This window comes from Ochotona curzoniae, unplaced genomic scaffold, assembly GCF_017591425.1.
Source record: "Ochotona curzoniae isolate NIBS_2020 unplaced genomic scaffold, NIBS_Ocur_1.0 scaffold_4701, whole genome shotgun sequence".
NCBI lineage: Eukaryota > Metazoa > Chordata > Mammalia > Lagomorpha > Ochotonidae > Ochotona > Ochotona curzoniae.
Window position 1 is genome coordinate 79,944,186 of NW_024467122.1, and position 24,126 is coordinate 79,968,311.

At 57.6% G+C, this 24,126-nt stretch overlaps 1 protein-coding gene across 1 annotated transcript in view; it reads left to right on the forward strand.

The window, feature by feature from the left end:
• Nucleotides 1-23,595, forward strand: part of TMEM266 (transmembrane protein 266) — a 39,158-nt gene extending 15,563 nt beyond the window's left edge. Inside the window, exons 5-10 of the mRNA XM_040969082.1 lie at nt 2,966-3,022; nt 3,148-3,286; nt 5,634-5,749; nt 14,530-14,719; nt 21,766-21,828; nt 22,988-23,595. Of these exons, the coding sequence (XP_040825016.1) occupies nt 2,966-3,022; nt 3,148-3,286; nt 5,634-5,749; nt 14,530-14,719; nt 21,766-21,828; nt 22,988-23,595 (1,173 nt within the window). The remainder of the gene's footprint in view (nt 1-2,965; nt 3,023-3,147; nt 3,287-5,633; nt 5,750-14,529; nt 14,720-21,765; nt 21,829-22,987) is intronic.
• Nucleotides 23,596-24,126: the final 531 nt, after the last annotated feature.

Consider the following 24,126-nt stretch of genomic DNA (forward strand, 5'->3'; position numbering starts at 1 on the left):
GCAGTAAGTGCCACCTGCCTGCCATCACACCTGCTCTGTCACCCCACACTGCTAGGTATCCCTAGGGGTGGAGACCTTCATCTTTCCACCAGGCAGCCACCTCATTGTGGTGGGCCAGGGGAATGGAGGAAGAACAGGTGAGAGGCTCCTGGTTCAGGCTCTTACCTGCAGTGTGCCCTGGGGAAGTCATTTCAGCTCTGAGCAAATCAAGCATCCTGGTCTATGAGCGACATTCAAGTGGGATTGTGGGTATAAACTTCCTCTGTTGGTCTGGGTTGTAAGAGACCAGTGAGAAGGTACCCAGGGTGATGGAGTGGGTGAAGTACGTAAAATCTCTGTGACATCAGCTCAAGTCTCAGCTGTTCCATTTCTGATCCAACTCCCTGCTGATGTGCTCAAAAGAGGCAGCAGAAGATGGCTCAAGTCCTTGGGTTCCCTGCACCCACGTGGGAGACCCAGATGAAGTTCCTGGTTCATGGTTCAGCCTGGTTCAGCTATTGTGGCCATTTTGGGAGCAGAGGATGGAAGTTTTCTCTGTGTGTGTGTGTGTGTGTGTGTGTGTGTGTGAGAGAGAGAGAGAGAGAGAGAGAGAGAGAGAGAGAGAGAGAGAGAGAGAGAGAGAGAGACTCTGACTTTCAAATTAAACAAATACATCTTCAAAAGAGCATGAGGAGGTCCCTACAGGCACCTGTGGCTCAGGGACACATCTATCGGAAATCAATTGACATGGGACAGCCTGTGATGACTGCAGCCCAGCAGTGACATCAGGGTACAAACCTACCCAAAGTAACATTTCCAAATTTCCCATCCAGCTCCCAGCCTATGCACCTGAGAAAGCAGCAGAGGATACCCCAAGTCCCTGGGCCCCTGCACCCATGTGTGAGACCTGGCTTTAACTGGCCATTTGAAGTGTGAACCAGCGGATGGAAGATCCCTGTCTACCTCCCTGCCATTCTGCCTTTCCAATAAGTTTTTTTTTTTTTAATCTTTAAAATGAATAGCACAGGGGTTGGCGTAAGTCAGAGTGCGGCAGTGAGTGGAGATCAGACACCGCACTGCCCCCATCTTGCTGTTTCCTTAGTGGTGGTTCACGAGGCTACAACTGGCCAGTGAGGAAGCTAAGGGGGCCAACTTTAAAACAGAGAAGAGGTCTGGGAGAGATAGCCATCTCCCAACCCACATCTGGGTACATGACACACACTGGAAGGCAGCATGCTTAGGGGGCATGCTGGGTTCTGGAGGGAGACTTGGCGAGCTGGTGGCAGAAAGACTGTGTGTGGGCCTGGACTTGTGGCCAGCCTGCAATATCGAGGGATCCCCAGGGTTCCAAGCCAGAAGGAGCTGGACACACAGCCTTTTCTAGCCAGTGGAAGGCACGGTTTAGCTTAGAAAGATCACAGGGGAGTGGGGATGGGAGGTTAGGGAGCAGGATTGGGGTGACAGGGAGCAGGTAAGGGGTCCCCTGTAGTCCCCAGGGGCTCTGGCTGAGCCCCCAAGGTGGGGACACTGCTGACTGGGCTGAGGACAGCTGGTCAGGAGAGGAGTTGAAGCCATAGCCGTGGGCTTGGGGATTCCAGAGTCACCAAGGCTGCCACCATGGGGGAGGAGGTCCCAGGGACACAGGGGATCCCAGGAGAAAAGAAACCAGGGTCCTGGGCGACAAAGGACAAGAGGCTGGCCGAGTGCACAGGAAGGGGAAGCTAAGGAGGTGTGAGGAAGTGGGGTGACTGGGAAGCTACAGAGGCACTCTTCAGATTGAGGGGGTCTCTGGGATGCAGCCATGGGGGGCATGAGAACTGTGGGCAGGGGGCAGGGAGAGGTGGGAAAACACACACACACACACACACACACACACACGCACACACACACACACACACACACACACACACACACACACACACCTGGCTTTTAGAGGTAGAGTCTAAAGGAGACCCATTTCCAGGAGAGGTTTTTGGCAAGGGGGTTTATCAAGACTGTTCCCATGAGGAGTGGAAGCTGGGAGCGAACTTCCCGCATCTCAGGACAGCCCCTGGGCAACCCCGGGGTGGAGCTGGGAGGAAGTGCGGGTGCAGCAACCCCGGGGTGGAGCTGGGAGGGAGTGCCTGTGAGAGGCTGGACCAGTCCGTGTGCTCCTGTTTTGCCAATGGCTGCCCCCAGGCGGCGCTCGTGCATCAGTCACCGGCCGTCCCTATCCACCTGTTCCACACTGTGGACTTGAGCCTGGCAAGGGCTGTTCCCCTCTCCCTAGGTTCACTTGCAGCTGGATCCTGGGACCCATAGCTTCCTCCTGCTGTCCAACGATAGCCCCAGGCAAAACCTGCCCAAGAGCATATTTGTTTTTTTTTTTTTTAATTTATGTATGTATTTGAGACACAGAAAGAGACAGGGATGAGCCATGGGTTCCCATCCACCAGCTCAGCCACAACAGGCACATCAAAGCCAAGCGGAGGAGCCCCTCCTGGCCTCCCTCTTGGGTGGCAGGGGTTACGTTCTCCAACGATTGAGTGCACTAGCTTGGGATGGGGGGAAGGCTCCCCTTCTCTGCTACCAAAAAGTTGGCTTGTGTAGGGGGGTGAAGGCTGGTCCAGGAGCGTGAGGCCAGCAGGGTCCTGCAGCCTTACACTTACCTTACTTGGAAACCCCAAGGACACAGCCCAGAGGGGCACAGGGTGTGAGGAGGACTGGGAGGTGCAGGTTTCCACTATAGGACACAGAGAAGGCTGGCATGGGGTCAGGAGTTGTGAGGGGTGCCCTGGGGAGTGGCACAAAGAGGAGAGGCAGAGGGGCCACCTGACCCCCTGCAGGTGGGGGGTGGGGGCGCTTAGGAGGTAGGGAAGACCCTCCCCTGAGACTGAGTACTCTTGGCCTTGAGTTCTGGAATCTTCTCAGTGGGGGAGAGGTAGGGAGCTGCTGCAGAACCCTAAACCCTCTCTCTCTCTCTCTGTTTCTCCTCCGCCCCTCCCAGACTGTCCTGCGGATTGTGGTGCTTGGCATCTGGGATTACATCGAGAACAAGATCGAGGTAAACACCGGAGCCACCCCCAGCCCCAGCCCAGGGGCTCCTCCTCACCCTTGACCATGGGCAGGGTTTCTGGCTCTAGGGCTGGCGACAAGACCCAGGGTGCTGAGGTTTGCCTTCCCTCACAGGTGTTTGACGGGGCTGTGATCATCCTGTCCCTGGCCCCGATGGTGGCGTCCACAGTGGCCAATGGGCCCCGGAGCCCCTGGGACGCCATCAGCCTCATCATCGTGCTCCGGGTGTGGCGCGTGAAGAGAGTCATTGATGGTGAGTGTCCTGGTGACGGCCAGTAGAGCTACTCACAGCACATGCAGTGATGGGACCGCCCTTCTGGAGGGAGCCACGTGTGTCCCTGCCCACCTGCTCCTGGGCCCATGACTCAATTTCCCTCTGCCCTAGGACAGCGTCAATTCCCTCCCCAGTGTCACTGTCCCCTAGGTCAGGACCCCTCTTCAGGTCTCCCACGTGGGTGCTGGGACCCAAGCACTTGGGCCATCTTCCACTGCTTCCCCAGGGCCATGAACAAGGAATAGGATTGGAAATGGGGCAGCTGAGACTCAAACTAGTGCTTATATGGGATGCAGGTGGTGGTCTAACCCGCTGCGCCACACTGCTGGCTGGCCCCTGCCCCCAAAGCCCTAGATTTTCACTGCAGATGGTAGAGGTTATGACTTGGATTGGTCCCCAGGGGTGAAGGCAGCCAACGAGGCCTCCAGGGTCTCCCATCCCCTGGGGGAAACACCCCTCCCTGGCCTCCCACCCCATAGCCCAGCTCATCTCTCATCAGGGAGCCCCTAACCTAGTATTTTCATGATTGGGTTCTGGACTTTGGAAATCCAGAAGACCCTGGATGGGGGAGGAGGAGAGGGAGGGTCATCTTGCGCATTCCTCTCATCTGACAGATAGGCAAGCTGAGGCAGGACGGCTGAGGGCTGCTTGGCCCCATACAAGCAGTCCTGGACCACTGAGAGCATCGTTCTCCGCAGGACAAGGCAGGGTAGGGTGGTGCGTACTGCATCATGCCAGCTGCAGACAGCTGCCCGGTCGCACAGCGTCCTCTCTGAAGGGAGCGCTCCCCCTGTCTGTTCCCCTTCTCCCCCACATGCTAGGCCCCACCGTTAGAGGCAATGCTGGTGACACCCATGGATGTCACTCTGCCGTTCTTGTCTTGGGCAGAGCCAAGGAGGCAGTCCCTGGGCCTGGAGCCGGGGAAGGCCACTGCCAACACAGTCCTGAATTTCCTGTCTGCATGGATGTTATTGTGTCAGCCAGGGAGCACCTGGGAGGCTTCGAGGGGAGTGGCAACATGGAAGGTTAGAGAACACGGTGGTCAGAGGAGGGACCCAGGCCTCCGAACAGCCAGGAAGGGTTGCATTCTGGAAGGCGCAAGAAGGATGAGAAGGTCAAGTCAAGGTGGAGTTGAGACTGAGACTTCCAGGAGCTCAGGGCTGATGAGCTGCAGAAAACTACCTGGGAGAGCCCCGGCCCTCCCTCTCCTGGGTACAGGATGTCTCCTCCGGGTCTTCCTATGGGCAGTGCTTTAAGCCACCTTTTGCAATGCCCACTGCCCTATACTGGGGGCTGGCCAAGTCCTGGCTCCTCTGTTTCCAGTCCAGCTCCTTGCTAATGTCCCCCGGGAAGCAGCAGCAGGTGGTGGCTCTATACTTGGGACCCTGCCTCCCATATGGGAGATCTGGGTCCCGGCTTCTGCCGGACCCTTCTCCCCTCCTCCACTCCCTCTCTGTCACTCGGCCTTGCAGTCACATAAACACATCTTCAAGAGTGTCGTGACTCACAGAGACGAATGATGATTTAGACAAAGCAGAAGCCTTTTGTATTCCCACAACTGGGACTGGCGCTGCTGTCGACGTTCGTGGAGAAGTCTGTGTGTGGGTGGGTGTCTTCCTGTATCCTAGTTTTAGAGTGGGATTTCCAGGCCGGGTGGTCCCTCTTTAACATTTGCCAGGAAGCACCAAGCTGCTGTCCACAGTGGCTGCACCTGCTGTGCACGAGGGGCATAGCACTACCTCCTGAGACAGACAAACCGACAGAAAGCTCCCAGCCGCTGGTTCACACCCTCAAATGCACACAACAGCTCTGGTGGGCTGGGCCGGGCTGGGCCGGGCTGGGCTGAAGCCAGGCACTCAATCTGGGTCTCCCACGGGGGTGATAGGAGCTCAGCTACCTGAGCCAAGCCTCCCTCTCCCATCTCCACCTGCTGCTAGCCAGGACTTGCATGGGCAGGGAACAACGGTCAGGAGCCAGCTTTGGGACTGGACCTTCAGGACTCGGATTTGAGCCAGGCATGTCTTAACCACTGGATCAGTTACCCCCTCCCAAGCTGCCTTCTCAGGAAGCCACTGGCCCCTGTTCTTGACCCCAGAATATGGCCTCATGCCCAGGCCATATTGCAGGTGGCTCTGCACAAAGCCCAGTGAAGGGTGGCACCACTGTGGACAAGGAGGGAGACTGAGTTAAGGGTGCAGCTTCAGGGTAACTTTGAATTCTGTCCTCTCCCCATCCTGGGGGAACTGAGTCTGGGGCCCACACTTGCCCCTCGGCCCAGCAAGCCCTGCTACTGCCGAGCTGCTCACAGGGCTGCCCTCCCCTCCAGCCTACGTGCTGCCGGTGAAGGTGGAGATGGAGATGGTCATCCAGCAATACGAGAAGGCCAAGGCCGTCCAGGACGAGCAGCTGGAAAGGCTGACGCAGATCTGTCAGGAGCAGGGGGTAAGGCACCACCACCTCTCCTTCTGCCCACTACTGTCCACTGCCTTGCTGGGGGAGCCCAAGGCCCAGGGCCGGGAGGGACATCTCCCCGGTCACCTGGGTGACACTGCAGCTGACTCTGCCAGCTCATCTTGAAGGTTGCTGGGCCTCCCACAGGGTGCCAGGTGCCACCCACGATGCCCACACACCATGACGAGGGGCTACGAGTGCTCTCAGCTCTCAAGGATGGCTAGTGGGCCCTGTGAGGGCCCATCCTGGGATGTGGGGACCCTTGGCTTGTGGGGGGAAGGAGGGAGCTGCTGACAATTGCTCCATGAGCCAGAGACGCTAAACCCAAGGCTGCCAGGTTCAGGGCCTGGGCCAGCCCAGAGCTGCCTGCCTCATGTGGGCCTGGGTCCTCTGGCTACCCTGGGCACCTCCCTCTCCATTCCCAGGTACCCACCAGGGGCAGCCATGGCTTCTCCATCTCTACCTCCCGTCCCCGGTGCCCCAGCCCCAGGCCAGCCCTGTCCACCTTTGGTTCTTAGAGAATGTGCGTTCGGATGCATCACTCTTCTCTATTTTTCATGGAATGTCCTCCACAAAGGGACTTCACAGTAATGTTCCCAGGGGGACATGCATCTCCTGGGAAGGACCCTCAGGTGATACCAAAGCCAGCAGGCTCCATTCTGGGCTGGTGATGGGCATCAGGGATGCTAGCCTGGTCAGGACAGGGCCCTATTCTCCTGGGACTCGGGGAGCTGGGCTGTTGGTGTATACCAGGGTGGTGACACCTGCTGTGAAGCAGGCTTCATAAGACATATGCTTGAGGGCTCTGTGTGCCAACATGGGGAAGGGCTGCAGAGGAGCTGGCCTGGAGTTAGGGCCACATGAAATCTGGGCAATGTGTGGGTGGGGCACAGGTGTGGGCATTACATCTGCGGAGCTCTAGGCTATTCCAAGTGTGGGCGGAAGGGCAGGGATGGGAGGCAAGCTTGGGCAGGGCCTCCAGGGATAAGCAAGGTGTTAGAAGTGGGATTGGGGGCTGCTTAGGCTGGCTTCTGGAGTTTTCTGGCTGATGTTGGGGGTCAGGGCCCACTGAGGTGAGAGAGGTCCTGGGTGTGGGCAGAGAAGGAGACAGAGGAAGGAATCTCTTTCAAACCCAGAAGCTGATGGCGGGCAGTTCCCAGTCTACTCCTCATGGGCCAGCACATGTTCTGCTTTGCTGGGCTTGGTCTCATGAACCCTCCAGCACAGCTCCAGGTCCACTCCTGGAAGCCCATAGCTCCTCCCCACTTTCTGGTCTGGCAGAGAACACCTGTACCCTGCTGTACACACCACATCAACAATGCATGAGCCATGCAGCCAGAGCAAACATCAACATTTGCCATGTGTCAAGCAGCCTTCCTCCTCCTGCCGCCCACACAGAGATTCCACCACAGCCCCTGGTCCTGGCCCACCCCACTCCCTACCAAGTTGGAACCCCGGGTTCCTGCCATCTTGGTTTGGTCATGCCCCAGAAATGTGGCCTCCTCCCCAGGGGGGTGGGAGATGCCCACAGACTGCACAGAAAGGTGCCCAAAAAATGAAGACAGATTCAATCTTCCACCCCCTTCCCAGGCGCTGACATCTGGGACACAGATGAACAGAAACCAACCAAGGGAACCTAGTAAAACACCTGAACCTGTCATGTTGGTTAAGGTGGCAAAGAGGGCCAGATGGGATCCCAGTGGGGCCGTGGCAGAGTGGAGGTGGAGGAGTTGCCTGGCCAGAACTTGGGGCCTCTGCGGGTCACCAGCCAGGCTGCACCCCAGGAACAAGAAGGCAGAGACCGCGCCTCTTAGCTGTCCTTTGAGACCCACCTGGGCAGCCAAACCCCTGAAGACGTGACTTTCAACGAGGGATGTCACAGGAGCAGGTGTGTGTGCCCAGGAGTAAGAACAGTCCCCTTGCACAGTGACACTGGCACCACACTATTGTCCACTCCCTGCAGGAGGCACAACAACACATGGCCTGTGTCCCGAGCAAACAAGACGCTAGTCTTATCCCCAAGGCCTGGGCATCTCTGACAGAGGGAACTAGGGCTGGGAGGGGGCCTTCTCAGGCCCTTGCCCCAGCTTCTGGCCACTCTGGCTATTGTTGGTATGTGGGGAGGGGCTTCCCCTCGAACCCTGCCGCCTCCCTGAGAGAAGGGCTGGGAGCTTGCACACAGAGGGCTCACCTTTGCGCTCAGAGAAGGAGCTGAAGGGCGGGAATAGCAGTAGGGAAACCTCCGGAAGGCGGTCTGCTGTGGCTCCAGGGAGCTCCTTCCCCTCCTGCAATTCAGCACAACGGCCTGTTAGATGGAATATTCTAGCTCTCCCTCCACCCTGGAAAGTGTGTGTGTGTGTGTGTGTGTGTGTGTGTGTGTGTGTCAAAGTGGAAGTGATTTGTAAAATAGCTGATAGCTTCAGTGACAAGCCTATTTAGCTGATAAAATTAGCCATCAGAGGAATAAGTTATGTTATTCTTTTGCCATGATTTAGATTTATGGCCACCCACCCACCCCACCCCCATCATCTTCACAGTGGATGGAGAGGAGCCAAGGTCCTTCCCGGCGTCACTGGGCACCTAAATCATGTGTTTGCAACTGCCTCCGATTTTTACTGCGACCAACAACGGTGATGCTAATGGAAATAAACATCGGGTGCTGTGCCAGGGGCAGATGGGTCGGAAAGCAGGGCAGTCGGTGCCGACCGCACTAATAGGATGCAATAGGGTTATTGCTGTTGCATTAGACCCCATCGAGCTTTTGGCCCAAGTGTGCATTGATCAGACCCAGGGCCTGTGTTGACTGGACTCCTTAGCCAGCCCATTAAGGAGCGCTGGGTGTGGCTGCCTGGCTGCCCGGCTGCGCGGGCAGGTCTGGTCCCACCTGGGCAAATGTTAAAAGCCTGGCCCCCTCCAGTAATGCATGCAGAGGACTTCCCTGTGGACCCTGCCTGATCTGGTGAATTCTCTAATTGGAAATGCTTTGTGATGCGCATTTAGGTAAGGCTCTGGGTGTGCCTTAATTCTTCTTAACTCTGGGCATGGTCTCAGGCCTGTGTGCTGGTGTACTCGCTCCACTTTGTCACCCAGGCCACCGCTGTGCACCTTGTTTCCCAAGGGCTATGCTGGCCGTTCCCACTCATTCCGAGCAACTGTCTGGGTGGGGACATTTTGGCATTTGTTGTGTCTTAAGGGTGTCTGAGTTTCTGAGACTCGTGGCTTGAGGTTTCTTAGGTTTGGAACATTCGTGTCTGTGGCTTCTCTGTTCAACTGCCCCTGTCCCATTCTCTCATTGCTCTCCTCCTGGGGTTCTAAATGTGAGTATGTTACATCATTTGAGCAACACTCACACCTCTGTTACAGCCTGTCCCATTCTCCTATTTTCTCTCACCTCCCACCTCTGTCTCCCTGCTGTAAGCTCTGATAATTCTCTAGAACCCTACCTTCAAGTTTAACAAATCTGTCTTCTACTATATCCAGTATACTATGAATCCCAGCTACACATATACTTAATACATATAATAACATTATGTAATATATATTATGTATTAAGTTTTCAAAATTTGTGTCCGACTTTGAGTCTAGTTCTCTGAAGAAACAGTGCATTCATTTTGTCCATCTTTTCCACTATTTCCTTTAACATATTACTCATATTTATTTTTTAAAAAAAGTTAGTTGGATAGCAGAGTGACAGAGACAGATCTCCCATGTGCTGGCTCCCTTCCCGCATGGCCACAGCAGCTGGGTCCAGGCCGAAGCCAGGAGCCCAGAATTCCATCCAGGTCTCCCGTGGGGGCAGGGGGAGAGGCCTGAGCTCCTGGGCCTTCATCTGCTACCTTCCCAGGTTCACTAGCAAGGAGGTGGGCCAGGGGTGAAGCTTTGAATTCCTTATCTGTTAACTCAAATGTTTCTACAGGCAAGCTTCTGTGTGCTGCTTTACGTATTGGTCGTCAACCACTTTTCCTGCCTGTTGGCATGACTAGTCATTCTTCGTATAGGCAACAGACCGTTGATGACACACGAAGATGCTGGCTTGCGTTATCTGACACTGAAGAGTTGGGTCTTCCGTGAATGGGACATTCCCAGCAGGAAGCCAGAGACAGCACTGAGAGCACTTGAATTTCGTTCCCACCCAGGTGCTGCTCCGGGGCCAGTGCAGACAGAGCTCGCCACAGACTCAGCACCCAGCTCCTCCACTTACCTTATTGGCCGCCCAGCGAGGCTGAGGCTCCAAGGCACACGTGGACCTACTCAGGGTCTGGGTTTGGGCTCCTGCCTGCCCTGGAGGGTGTAACCCCTGACTTGTCCTGGCCCCTGAACTCAATGAGTCCCTCCCATCCTGCTCAAGAGGGCTATAGGTCCCCGTAGTCCTGAGGGCTGCCAGTAGGGTTATGGGACCCTGCTTTGCCATGGGTGCACTGTAGCTTCTGGCCTTTCCATCTTCTGCCCAGCATGAAGGCCATTCCCCATCTGGGAGGGTCCTGATGTGCTGGGATCCCTTGATGACCTGGAAGTTGGCTTTGAGGAGCACACATGTTAGAATGTATCCAGATGCATCCAGAACCACTCTCTCAAAGTCACACCAGAGTCTCCTAGGGCCATCACAGCTGTGGTCAGAGTTCAGAGCTACCAGGCCCCTCTGCGGTGCTCCTGGGAGGAGTCACTGGCTCCTCAGGGTGAAGGGCTGAGGGCACCCAGCCACTTCCACCCTCTGGACATAAAGCATTCCAATCTGGCCCATGTGCCTCTTTCCACCTCTGTGATTACCTCCAGGCTGGACCGTCGCCATGGTCCCCCTGGCCCCGTGTGGTCCACCATCTACTCTGCCAGCCCCACACTCCCTTCACAGCCTGTCACTGTGCGCTGCCTCCACCACGCCAATTTTCAGTGGCTTCTGTGGCTCTTCAAATGCAGGCAGACTCTGTCCTTCACATGTCTTGATGTGCTGTGAGGCTCAGCCGATGGGGTCCCTGCCACCTCCCCAGCCCCTCTGAACTGCCAGCTCTCTGTTCTACATCATCTGCTGCCAGCCCCACCCCAGGGCTCCCCACGGGATTCTAGTCCTTGTGCCTTCACTTGCACTCACCTCTTAGCTAGGGGAGCCAATCTCATTCTAAACCAAGGGACAGTTTCAATGTGGACCCTTGTTTGACCTGGCCTCTTGGCAGGTGACCAGAACTACCGCACGTTTGGAGTTTGCCTCTTCAGCTTAGGACGTGTTTCTGTGTGCGGGCCTGCGTGTTGGGGCCAGGCAGAGCTAGTCCTGGCCTCTGACTGTCTGGCCTGAATTCCAGTGGGACGCTCTTGGGCAGCTCCGTATCAATTACAAGCCATCAATAATGCATCCTTTTAGAGTGGCCAGGAAGCCATTAGCCAGGCCTGTGGGGCCAGATGCATGGGCTTGGAGAAAGTGGACAGGGTGTGCCCATGGGAAGTTCAGATCACCCAGGGCCAGGTGGGGCTCCCAGGCCAGCAGGGCTGGGGAGGTGGCCTTGCAGGTCCTCTGAGATCTGCTGCCAGAGGGGTAGCTTGCATGCTGTCCCCCTACACAGAAAGCACCCAGTCATGAACCAACCCTGCTTTCTGGCCCTCTGAAGCCCGCAGCCCATGTAACTACTTGGTTTTGAGGTCCCAGAGCCTGAGATCAGAAATTAGGGCTGAGTCTGGGACTAGGGTTAGGGGATCAGAGCCCCAAGTGTGTCTGGGATCAGGGCTCATAGTGTAGCTGGGTTCAGGGTTCAGTGTGGCCGGGATCAGGGCCCTGAGTGTGGCCAGGATCAGGGCTTAGGGCATGGCCAGGACTAGGGCTTAGCCCACGACCAGGGTCAGCGGCCAGTGTGTGGCCAGGGTCAGAACTTCATGTGCAGCTAGCACTGAAGTTCAGTCTTGGTCTCAGCCTTGGGCTAAGGTCAGAGCTCAGTTTGTAGCTGGAGTTTGGGGCTTGATCTGAACCACAGAATTGTATGCAACTAACTCATTTCATGCCTTTGCTTACTCATTTTTAATTCAAGACTGTTTCTTAGGTGCCTCCTGGGCACCAGGCACCAAAGCAGACCCAGGGGTGTGAAAGCTCTGGTGGGGAGCGGAGAGCAGGAGAGCTGCTTGTACAAGCTGTGGTACACACTTCCTCCCAGCTCCCTGTGACATCCTGATGGCAGTCTACAGTCGCCGACATCACACACACTCCTCTTCAAGCCCATTCCCCCACCAGCACACGGCTCCCTGGGGGTGGAAGAGAGGGGATGCTGGGAGTCCCTAAGGGAAATGGTGATGGAACCACACCCTGCTCTCCTCCCCCAAATGCCACTCAAATGATAGGAAGAGAAAAAAGAATCATAAAGTACAGAGACAGGTGGCTAGGAGAGGGTAGAGAGCAGACCGGAGACAGCTGATCTAGCAGACTGCAGATGGCAGAGTTAATTACTAGGGCACCTGCTGCGGGGTCGGGGGAGACATGACTAATTCTCCTTTGAGAAGCCCTGGAGTCCAGGAAGAAGGAGATGGGGTGAAGCTGGCCTTGAGGCAGGGCTTCTGCTAAGTCTGCACACAGGGGCGGGCTTTTTTTTTTTTTTTTTTTGCAGTAGTTGGGATACCGACACTGCTTGGGGTACCCACATCTGATGCTGTGGTGCTCCGCTTCTGATCCAGATTCCTACTGGTTACACCCTGGAACGCTCAAATACTTGGATCCCTATCAGCCATGTGGAAGACCTGGATGGAGTTCTGGGCTCCTGGAGGTGGCCTGGCCCAGCCATGGGTGTTACAGGAGATATATATATCGTGTGTGTGTGTGTGTGTGTATATATATATATATATAATTTTTTAAGGATTCATGGGTGTTACAGGAGATATATATATAGATATATATCTGTATATATAATATATATATGTTATTTTTTAAGGATTCATTTATTTTACTTGATAGTCATAGTAGAGAGAGAGATCTGCCATCCATTGGTTCACTCCCCAAATGATCAGAGCTAAGCCAGGCTGAAGCCAGGAGCTAGGAGCTTCCTCCAGGTCTCCCATGTGGATGCAGGGTCCCAAGGCTTTGGGCCATTCTCGACTGCTTTCTCAGGCCACAAGCAGGGAGCTGGATGGGAAGTGGAGCAGCTGGGACTCAACAGGCACCCATGTGGGATTAGCCTGCTATACCACTGCACCAGCGCCTGTTCAGGACACTTAAGGACTGAATCAGCAGATGGGCAATCTCTGTCCCTTTGTTCCCCCTCTCTCATTCTACCTGTATAAATCAAGTGGAAATAGATTTTTTTTTTCAAAAGTGTACACACAAAATATTCAAGTGTAGGTTCGGCAGAGGAGCACTCACCAGCCCCAGTTCCCTCCACCCGCACCCCCATGCTTTCCTGCACATACAGAGTCAACCAGAGATTTTATCCTTAGGCAAGAAACTAAAGACCTCTCTGGAAAACCTGAACAATGCCAGAGAGAAAGCCCACAGACACTCACCCGGAGTGGCTGCTGGATGCCAGCTTTGCTGGTGTTCGTGACCGCTTTTATTAGTATGCATCTTCGACTTTCCTAAAGAGAAAAATGAACAGAACATTAAAATAGACACACACAAGATGCCAGAAGGTGGTAAGCATGATGCAGAGCACTCAGGCAGGCTGCTGTGACCCAGGGCCTGGCGTAGCTGCTTTCCATGAAAGGTCAGGGGTTGTAGGATAAAGAAGCAGCTGGGGAAATGACCCTGAGAGCGCATGGTCTCTGTATCAAGGGACAGGGAGCTTGTGTTGAGGGGCTGGCAATGGGATAGAGGGTGAGACCGTTGGCCAGGTGGGCACTGGCAGACAGTGCACCCGCAAGGCTTCGGGAGTTTCTCGAGAGGTGGGACGCCATGGCGTTTGAGGGACAGGGATGTGGCGGTCTGCAGTGATCTTGTGGGAACCTCATGACTCCAGCAGGGAGTGAGGAGGGACGGTGCTGGTGGGGGATAAGAAGTGTGGCTACCAGGTGCAGGTGAGTGCCGGCCGTGGGGACAGTGGACACCGGGGAGGAGGCAGCCAGGGTCAGCACTTGGAGGTAGAGCTGGACTGGGGCGCAGGTGTGTTGGGGTGAGGGAGAGTGACAGGCCGTGTGCACTCGAAGAAGGTGCAGCTGAAATGGACTGAGGACATCTGAGGGGCAGGTTTCGATCCTGTTTCCAGCAGCTTGAGTTGGCAGTGGAGGCGTGGGCCTGACATTCCAGGGAAGGTCAGGACAGGCCGTGTGCCCATCACCAGCCAGCAGGGAACTTTCAGTTGGGAAGGGCAGGGCAGGGCAGGGGAGGTGGGAGGGAGGGGGCAGTCAGGAGGCTGTGCATGCTCCCGGCTGCTACCCCGGGAGCAGAGGACACAGAGTTCCCCCTGCCCCAGTGCCCTACCCCATCTTTTAATGTCACAGTCCAGTTACCCCGAATGCTAACAACCACAAGCCCACAAGCCACAGACACGGAAGGCCAAAATTAAACCAAAATAAAAACGTGCGGTTTTCACAAAGCCCCCTGGTGGGGCAGCCTAAGTCCTTCAAAGAGGTGAAAACTTATGGGAAAAGGTTGGGAAGGGAGAGACAGGTCCAAGGCCACGCGGCCAGAGAGCTGCGAGTGACAAAGCAGGCGAGGGGGCCCTAGACCAGGGTGGCTCTTCCAAGGGACACTCGCAAGAGGCAATCACTTTACCAACTCACTCCTCCCCTTCGGGGACAAAGCGTGCCAGGGTTCCCGTCCCCCACCTCCTCACCCAGCCGACTGCCTGGCCCTTCTCCCTTTGCAGTTTGAGATCCGGCAGCTGCGCGCACACCTGGCGCAGCAAGACCTGGATTTGGCCGCGGAGCGGGAGGCGGCGCTACAGGCCCCGCACGTGCTGCGCCAGCCACACAGCCGCTACAAGGTGGTGGAGGCCGGCGTGTGGGACGAGGAAACAGTGGCCGAGAGCGGCGTGGAGGAGTTGCGGCCCTCGCCAGGTGAGCCTCCGGGAGTGGGTTTCGGTGCTCCTGCCACGTCCACTGCGCAGCTGTGCACCTGCGCCCTCTGCTCCGTGCCTGATGGGGGACATTCGGAGGTTAGCGCCTTCAGGGACCAAAAGCACCCTGGTGCAAACCCGGAAGCGAATTCGTCACTTGGACCCCTCTTCTCTCTGGGTACTATCGCCTCAGGCGTGTGTTCTTACAGTCTGTAACAGCTGCTAGTGAAGGAAACAGACCGGGAAGAAGCTATCCAAAGTCACACTGCTGATCGGGGAGGAGGGGTAGGAGGGGTAGGCTTAGCACCTGAGACCTTTGCCCCTCCTGGCCACTTCTCACCTCCCCAGGGCCCAGGCATATGCAAGGCCAGGCCTTGGGGGTGGGGGCGGTGCAGAACAGCCCACAACCTAACCCTTGCAGCTAGCCAGCCAGCCAGTGACTGGATGGGCAAGGATATTGATGGACTTAGAAATGCAGGCCAGGACAGGGCAAGTACATGGCACGGGAAGGTTCCTGCACTTGAATCCTGCCCACGTGCATGGCCTGGGACAGGGTATGTGACCTACAGGAATATCGGTTTTGCCAGTTTTGTGTTCTGAGGCAGGTTGGACAGCAGAAAGCCTGAACTCCAGGCACTGCCACACCCCAGCTGGGTTGCCTGAGGCCCCAGAGTTCCCTTCTGAAGTTCACAGGGGGTCCGGTAGACGTCCTGGGGGAGCAGGTGGCCACTGTTGGTCAGATCTTAGGACTGCAGCATTTGAGGGCCAGGAGGACCTGCTGAGGCCAGGCATCCCATCTGTAACTCCCTGCCGAAGGTCAGCTCCCCTGTCGCTAACGATAGGTGCTTAATTACCTCCCTGGGCAGCTTCCCAAACCCCGCCTCAGTTTTGCCAGCTGTGTGTGCTAAGGCAGGTTGGACTGCAGGAGGCCTAAGCTCCAGGCACTGCCGCTCCCTCTGCCTGTAAGTGTCTTCCTCAAACTTGCCCAGCTGTGTCCCCACCAGAAACACACACCCTGCCCCCACCCCAGCACCTGCCACCACTAGTTGGCTACAGTATCATAACAAACTTTTTTTTTTTTAAGCTTTATGCATCATTAGATCTGAAAGATCGAATCTTTGTCAGAGTGACAGAGAGAGAAAGATCTTCCATCCACTGGTTCCCTTCCCAAATGGCCACAATGGCCAGGGATGGTCCAGGATGAAACCAGGAGCCAGAACTCCATCCCAGTCTGCCTCGTGGGTGGCAGGGCTCAAGCACTTGAGCCGTTCTCTGCGGGGTGTTAGCAGGGAGCTGGATGGGAAGCAGGGAAGGGAAAGCTCCAACTCACTCTGCCACTATGGGAGGCTGTTACCACAGTGGTGGCTTAACTTCCAGGGCTGCACGGTGGGCACCCTTAGGTGCAGCGTCCTCCCAAGATGTGTGTCTTCTGCCTGACTCTCACAGTTCCGGGGGACAGGCCCTCCAATGTCTCCACTCCACTCCGAGGAACACCCACCACCCAGAGTGGTTGTTTAGGGGCTGTCTGTGCTCTGTCTTGGGATGCGCCCGAGCTTTGGGGTAGCCGCTTGGCCTGAGCTCATGGGCAGTCGCTCCCTCCCCTGGCACTTGGCCCTATCTGTCCCTCTCTCACAGCCAGCTGGAGTGTGACTAATCTCTGCCTCCACACAGGACGCAGGAGCCCATCACCCCTTCCTTCCTCTCACCCTGACCTGGGACAATCTCTGCCCCACCTCCGTTGTTGCCTTTGCCATCTCTGGACCTTGGGGTACCTCTCACCTCTGCCCCAGGCAGCACCCCTCCCTCCACTTGACAGTTCCCAAATGGTCAATGTCACCTTTCCTGGACTCTCTCCTGTTTGTAACTTAAGGCCTTGACTGGCTCCAGGCGTCCCCTGGCCGCCACCCCAGGGTGAAGCATGGGTCTCCTGGGCTGCCTTTGGCAGGTGCGCAGACTGAACAGCCTTAGCCACGCGAGCTCACAGAAGGTTCTGAAGGTGGCGGTTCCTTGTGAGCCTGCCAGGGCTTCCCTTGGCTTACCTGATTTTGGGCTTCTCCTTCACCTGGAGAAGATGAACCAAGGCCTGTACTACCTCCAACGCAGCCTTGTATTAGGTAATTGTACCTTGTCTCCAGGCAAGACCCCACTCTGGGTTCTAGGCCCTCCTGAGCCCTCCAGCGGAGTACATGTGAAACGGGAAGGCCAGTGTTCAGTCCCTCCCCGGTGGCCCAGCAGACCCCTGATGGCACGTCCTCCTATGCCAGGGGGTTTCCAGAAATGTCCTAAAGGGAGGTGTGCCCCAAGCCCCTCCATGGGCTTTCCCTGGCTCCCAGCCTGACTTCCCAGCTCCTCTTTATCCTCAAAGCCATAAGCAATGGCAAAGGGAGTCTCCTAGATGGGCCCATCCTTCGCTTGTGCTGTCATGTCAGCCCCCCGACACACACACACACGTACCAGGCTCGGAGCACCTTTCCCTGCACCTGACCTCATGAGCTGCCCTAGGGTTGGTGGCACTGGGTGGAAAGTGCACGTATCTAACTGTCCCAGTACAAGGCCAGACTCTGGGACATCGCTGGCCTCGTGTGCATGTGTCCCAGAGTCTCCGAAACCTTGCCCCCAGGGACCCTTCCTGCAGTCTTAGCGTTTCCCAGACAGAGCCGCTCTGCAAAGGCTCTCTGCCACGTCTGTCCCTCTCAGGTCCTCAGCTCCAGAGGTAAGAATGCAGCTGCTGTCCAGCCAATGACTGAGTGACAGGAGGCCTTGTGCCACCAAGGGCCTGGCAGGAACCAAGCTGTGGGCCTGCATGCTCTCCAAGCCTTTCGAGTGAGCTTGCTCCATCTAGCAGGGTGGTAAGGGTTGGGTCTGGCCATCCTGCTCCTCTCTGGATGTACTCCTTCCCCACTGTGGGCAACCTCGTGGAGGAAGAAGGGACGGGGCCAGGAGAAAGAAAGGGGAGCAGGGCCAAAGACCACCCAGGGTAAACTTAACTGTGGCGTGTCCTGTCCCTGCCCAGCCTCCTGGAAAACTGCTGGGGGATGGAGGTCTGCATTAGGCAGGCTCAGTACCCTCCCTGTCCCCCCACCTACAGGCAGGTGCCTATGCCCCTGGACATTTCAAATATGCCTCCTGGCCAGTCAGAGGCCTCTTCCCCTCCACCCCTGGCCTGGACTCAACGCACACCTCTGCTATTCCCCCTCCCAACCAATGTGGCTCCCTCCCCCAGCCCCACACGTTCCTCTTTTAGCCAGCCCCCTAGCATGCTCGACCATCACCACCACCACTCCCCCCCACCCCCCCACCGTAGCACAGCCAGTGCTGTGGAGCAGAGGGCAGAACATGAGGTCCAGTGAGAGGCACCTGTCACAGCTTCCGGGGCTGCGGGGACTCAGGGCATTCCCCCGGCTGACCGCTCAGGGACTGAGAGCTGCATCCTGGGGGCATCAGTGACAACAGAAATTATGGCCGGATGAGCCCGAGGCCTCCTCTCCGGGGACATAGGGAGAGCAGCCTTTGCTGCTAACACAGCTCGGAGGCCTGTGGTGTGTGTGGGAGGACACCACCAGCATCCCTGCAGTGAGCATGCAGACGCCAGCGAGTTGTCCAGGCAGTCCAGGTTGGGGGGCCAACCCTACCCTTCCCTGCATGGCCGTGGCTCACTGGACCGGGCAGCGCCAGCCTGAGAGAAGGACATGGCTCTCGCCATCTCAGGAGTCCTCAAGCAGGTCTCAGATGTCGCCAAGCAGCTTCTGTTTAGACTTGCTCTGGCACAAATCATTTTTAAAGCTTGGGCTGCAGAGTCGCAGGCTGAGGGACCTGCCTGCCAAGTTCATGATGCTCCTGTGTATTCATTAATATTTCTCTCCTGAATTTATTAGTCTTAAAGCTTGTCCTATAACTTGAGAATTACAGCCCCCTCCACCCCCACTCTGGAGCGGTGCCATGGGTTTCGTCGTACGTTACAGGAAACCTTGACATCCCCCCTGACCCTCGTCAGCATCGGCAGAAGTGCACCTGGCCAGCCAGGGTGGTGGCCAGGAGTTGAGCTGCACCAGAATTTGTCCCTTGGAGAAGGGATGGCCTGTGCCAGCTCATGGAAGCATGGTGCCCCCTGGCATGGGCACCATGAGCTGGGACTCCAGGCCTGGACTTGGTCACAGCATCACCCAGAGGAGCCCAGGTGGCCCCTCTGCACGGGGCCGTCTCCATGCCCAATGATCTACACCATCACACAGGGCCCCGAACCTGGTCCTGTGCTGTTCTGTCACCCTCCTGAACAACAGGCTTGTGAATCCACATGGCTGGCCCTGGCCCTGAGCTCCAGGGGCCCCAAAGTGGGCTTCACTGAAGAGGGCCATGCATTTCTGTGTCCAGTTTCCATGCCCAGTACACATTGTGCTCCAGAGCCCTCCCCCCACGCACGATGCTGAGCCATGGGACAACAAGCTGGGAGCGGCAGCCTCAGTCCAGGAGTTAGGGCATCCTTCTGAGCTCTGGGACATGGGTCTTCACAGGGCATGAGGCTGGACATCACAGCTTGGGCAGTCCGGCCTGGCTGACTCACGGCTCTCTGCTCAAGGTCAGGCCCCTGGTGAACACTTCAGGTTGGGGTCTGGGCAGGGCTTGGTGGATGCAGTCATCTCTGGGAATGCATCCTGCAGGCTGCATGGTAGAGGCATGGTGGGGCAGCAAGACCCACGTTCATCATGGGAAGTGAGTGCTGCACGGACTGAGGCTGTGCTGGGACAAGGTGCTCCCTCAGTAGCTCTTGTTGGGTCTGTACCGGTAGGACCTGGCCAGTGCAAGCCCTGTGCTAAGTACCAGGGAGACTGAGTGAAAAGTGGCCCCTGTCACCCATAGGTCCAGTGTGCAGAGGGACGGAAGGCAAGCTGGCATACCCGGGGGGCATGCCACCCATGTGTCGGAAGGGGGACCTGTGAGGGTGGGGCATGTGTGGAGGAGTTGGCTAGTTGGTCGGGAAAGCCAGAGGACCCAGTGCTCAGTGCGATGGAGGCCCCAAGAGCAGGAGAGGTAGAAGGTGTGGGGTGAGGGCCGAGGGGGTGGGGACCAAATTTATTCTGGGCACGTCGAGTCAAAGGGCACTGGAGGTCGCTCAGGAGGAGCTGTCCGGGCCAGTTGGCAGCTCTGGACGGGTGTGTCTGGGCTGAAGGTCACCTGGCCAGTTATTTTTATCCGGGACTGAGGCTGAAAGCTGGCCAACCCCCACCCCAGGGGACGGGTAGAGAGTAAGCAGGTCCTTGTGGGGCTGGTGTTAACCCAGGAGGTGGTGCAGGCCTGGCTGGGCCCTAGCACTGCAGAACAGCCACAGGCTCAGTGTGAATGAACCCAGCACCCTGGGGTGGAAAGGGGATGGGGGAAGGATGCAGGGCACAAGGACCCAGCTGGGAGCTGCTGACACCCTGCATGGCAGCGTGGCACACAGCCCTGGTGGGTGTGAAGTCTGAGCCCCAGGCTGGCGGTCTGATGGGCAGGCAGTGTTCAGTGCCCGCCTCTCTCTGCTACCATCTGGGGCTTCCTGCACGCTGGAAGGCCAGAGATTGGGCACTACATGGACAGGGAACATGGGCTGCCATTTGTCCCTGGCATTGGTACAGAAGGCAGGGCTAGTAGACCCAGGACAGCCCTTTCCCGTTCAGCGGAGGTCGCCTGCTGCACTGAGGAGTGGCCATCATCCCAGTGAGGCCGCAAGTCCTGGCCTGGAGACTTGGCCAAGGGGCCAGGCATACCGTGGTCCTGTTGGACACCAATACCTGGGGGTCAGGTTTGGGAAGTCCTGTCCCCTGAGGTGTGCAAGCCAGAGAAGAGTGAGCCCCCTGGGCAGGTGACTCCTGTTCTGGGGGACAGAGGGGTGTCCTAGCTACCCCAGCTTCTCTGTCACCTCCTGCTTAACCTTAGCACTTTATGGGACAGAGCCAAGTGAGGCCCAGAGAAGGGGCATAACCCATTTGGTCCCTATGATGACATGAACGCAGCATCTGGGCTTCTCTCGTGCACCCTGGGCCCCCTCCAGTATCTTGGTTCTAACCACTGCTCATGTGGGCTGTTCTAGGGGCAGGACCTGGGGCCAGCCTGGGGTTCCTCTTTTAGCTCCACTCACCTGACCACAGGCATTCAAAAATGAGAAGAGGCCAGAAAAGCTTTGAAGGGCTGGGCCTGTGTGCGCACGCCTTGCCACACGGCTCCTCACTGCAGGCTATGTCTGCTTTATGGATGCTACACCGGGAGGCAGCCTCAGGATGCACACCCGGGTCTGGTCCCCTGTAGATGGTGTGGGCTTGGTCTTGGGATAGGGCAGCCCTGGGGGTCTGTGTGCCACACCCCATTCTGGTACTAGTTCTCAGCTCCTTGTGCCTGCCTCAACAATGGGTGGAGGAACTGGAGGAACAACCTGTCACTACCCCCTACTGTACAGCCCAGGACTATGGAGGCTCAGGAGATGGTGGGGCTGAGGCTGGAGGGCAGGTCCCATTCCAGGCCCCATCACAACCCCAGTGCTTGGCTGAGCCAGAGCGCACAGCAAGTGTGCAGGTGGTGGAGCAGGGCAGAGTGAGGTCAGTGGTTCCCAGTCCCGCCCCTGCCCTGGCTCCATTTCTGGGCTGCCTGGAATCTGAGGGCTTTGGGAGGACCTAGCTGGGGTTGGTGGGGTGTGGAACAGAGCAAATGGGGTTGATAACACATGAGCCCCTGCTGGCCAAGGGTTCCTGCCAATGATGGGTGCCTCAGGGACACTTGGCGAGCTTGGGTGACCCTAACAAGGGCAAGTCCGTACCGGGGATGGGCAGACAGCACTGAGAGACCTCGGGCCAGACTGGGTCAGGTATGGAGACCGCTATGGCACCAGCACCTGCCTCCTCTGGTCACTGGGGCAGCCCGCCCTGGGGCAGCTAAGACTGGAGGGGGGCACCTATGTGGGTATTTCTCATAAGGAGAAGGCTTATGGGAGGGGAACATGACCCTCCCAGCAGTCCCTGCTTTCTGGGCTGCCTAGAGAACTGTTACCTTTGTCCTTCTCTGTCCCCACCCCTGCAGAAGCGGCGGTGAAAGATGGCATGAACAGCTACATCAGTCAGTACTACAACGGGCCCAGCAGCGGTGAGTCAGGGGCCCCAGCAACCCCCAGACCCAGGATCACGCCTGCCTCGCCCTGGTACCCATCACGGGGCTTCTGGTAGACCTACTACTGCAGGTGCAGGAGGAAGAGGCTGGGAGTGCTCGAGTGGGGTGGGGTAGCAGGGTGTTCTTCGACCACTGGCAGAGATGGTCATGGAACACCTCCCCCCGACCCCAGGGACAGGGAAATGTGCAGAGCACCACGTGGGACGTGTGGGACGCACTCAGGGAAAGCCAGCAGGATGGAGAGAGGCACCAGTGACCCACATCAGGGCCCCCTGTGCAATGTGATGTTTTCTGTCTGCAGTGTGGAAGCTGAGACTGGGGAAACTAGCCTGGGGCTGGCTCCTTTGCCAGAGTCTTGGGTTTGCACCTCACAGCCCTATACCCTGTGAGTCTCCCTGGAAGGCTGGGAGCTGGGGTTAGGGCAGGCGCAGGGCATGGCAATTGTCCCTTCCCACATGTGAGCCCTCTTCTGTTGGCTGCAGAGACACCCATTTCCAACTCCAGCAACTCTAGAGGAAAAATTTCCTGTTATATACCCTCTGTGACTTGGCCCATTGGGCCAGCTCACCTGAGGAGCTCTGGGGTACCCCTTGCTTCTGAGAAGCTCCACCTACCTTCTGGAACAAAACTTGGCTCTGGCCACACCCTGCCCCACACACTGGCCTGTTTGTTTATTTGGCAGACGGACAAGAGATCTCCCATCTGCTGGTTCATTCCCCGAATGCCCACTGCAGCCAGGGCCAGGCCACAACAGCTAGGAGCTGGGAACTCAATCTAGAGCTGCGTCTGACACCCCTCACACGGTCACTCCAAGGTCACGTCCCAGCACACAGCGCTTCCAAGTCAGTGGCAAAGAGCCCTGCGCCTTCGTGGTTTCAGTAACACAGCCAAGGCCCATGGCAGCTTGGCTGGGGCCCTGCCCCTGGCTCATCATGGTCACCACAGCCCTGCCAGCTTTTCTAGAACAAGCTGGCTGCCAGTGCAGAATCCATCGGCTCCTGGAGCGGGAGCAGCCAGCCTCCCATCCCGCCCCACTGGCCCAGCGTCCCCTCCCGTGTCTGTCTGTCTCTGTCCCTCAACCTTCTGGAAGCGAGGCAGAGGGTGGGGTGTCACGAGCAGGTCACCTCTCTTACAGACAGCGGCATCCCCGAGCCAGCCGTGTGCGTGGTCACCACGGCCGCCATCGATATCCACCAGCCCAATGTCTCCTCAGACCTCTTCTCACTGGACGCGCCCCTGAAGCCAGGCACCAGCGGCACCTGCGCGAGTGCCACCTCAGAGAGTGCCTCCCGTTCTGCTTGCAGCTCTGTCACCAGGGCCCAGAGCGCCAGCAGCCAGACGCTGGGCTCCTCCACGGACTGCAGCAGCACAGCCCGTGATGAGCAGTCCTCGGAGCCTGGCCCCTGTCCCCCGCCGCTGCCTCCACCCCCGCCACCCCAGCAGCAGCAGAGGGTGGTCCAGGACCTGCTGTCCTCCTTGTCGGAAAAGCCCTGCCCGTCCCAGGGGGCCTTGGACCTAGCCCCCAGGGCCCTGCCCAGCCCCTCCGGCTCAGCTCCCAGTAGCCCCGAGTTGGGACGCAACGTGTGTTTGTTCAACCAGAAGAACCAGGAGGTCTTACGGACCTTCCCAACCCTCCCAACCCAGCCGGTCATCCGCTGCCTGCCCACTGCACCAGCACTGCAGGACAAGTGCAGGTTGTTGGAACCCCAGGAGCAGAAGCTGCACCGGGTGCCGGAGGCCTAGAAGCTGCCCCCAGGGGGCGCTGGCAGGTAGCAGGGGGAGAACAGCCATCCGGACACTCTCCCTGCCGGGAATGGGGAGCCCACCTGGCCACCCCCAGGGTGCTGCCTGCCTCCGGGAGGTGGGAAGGGGGGACACACCAGGCCATGCGGGCCCCGCGCCTCCCCACACCTCAGAACCCAGAGCTGGCACCTCCTCTTGCCCTGCCGGTGGGGAGAAGGGTGGTGCTCAGGGTGAGTGGTTTTGCATTTTGGTTTCCGTTTTTAACCATTTTTACAAAAGAAAACCAGCCTGTGGCCTAGCTTCAGCCGGGTGGAGTGCCAGGGCCAGCTCAGCCTCTTCCGTTGCCTTCCTTCCCGACAGCCCACCCTAGACCCTTGGGAACAGCACTGTGAGCGGGGGCTGCCGGCCCTAGCCCCAAGCCGTCCTACCCAGGAGGCCCGGGCCCTGGAGGTGGGGGAGGGGGCAGGCGACCCGACCGGAGCCCACCCCTCCCCCCAGCCCAAGCCTGTTCCGTTCCTTCTTCATGCTCTC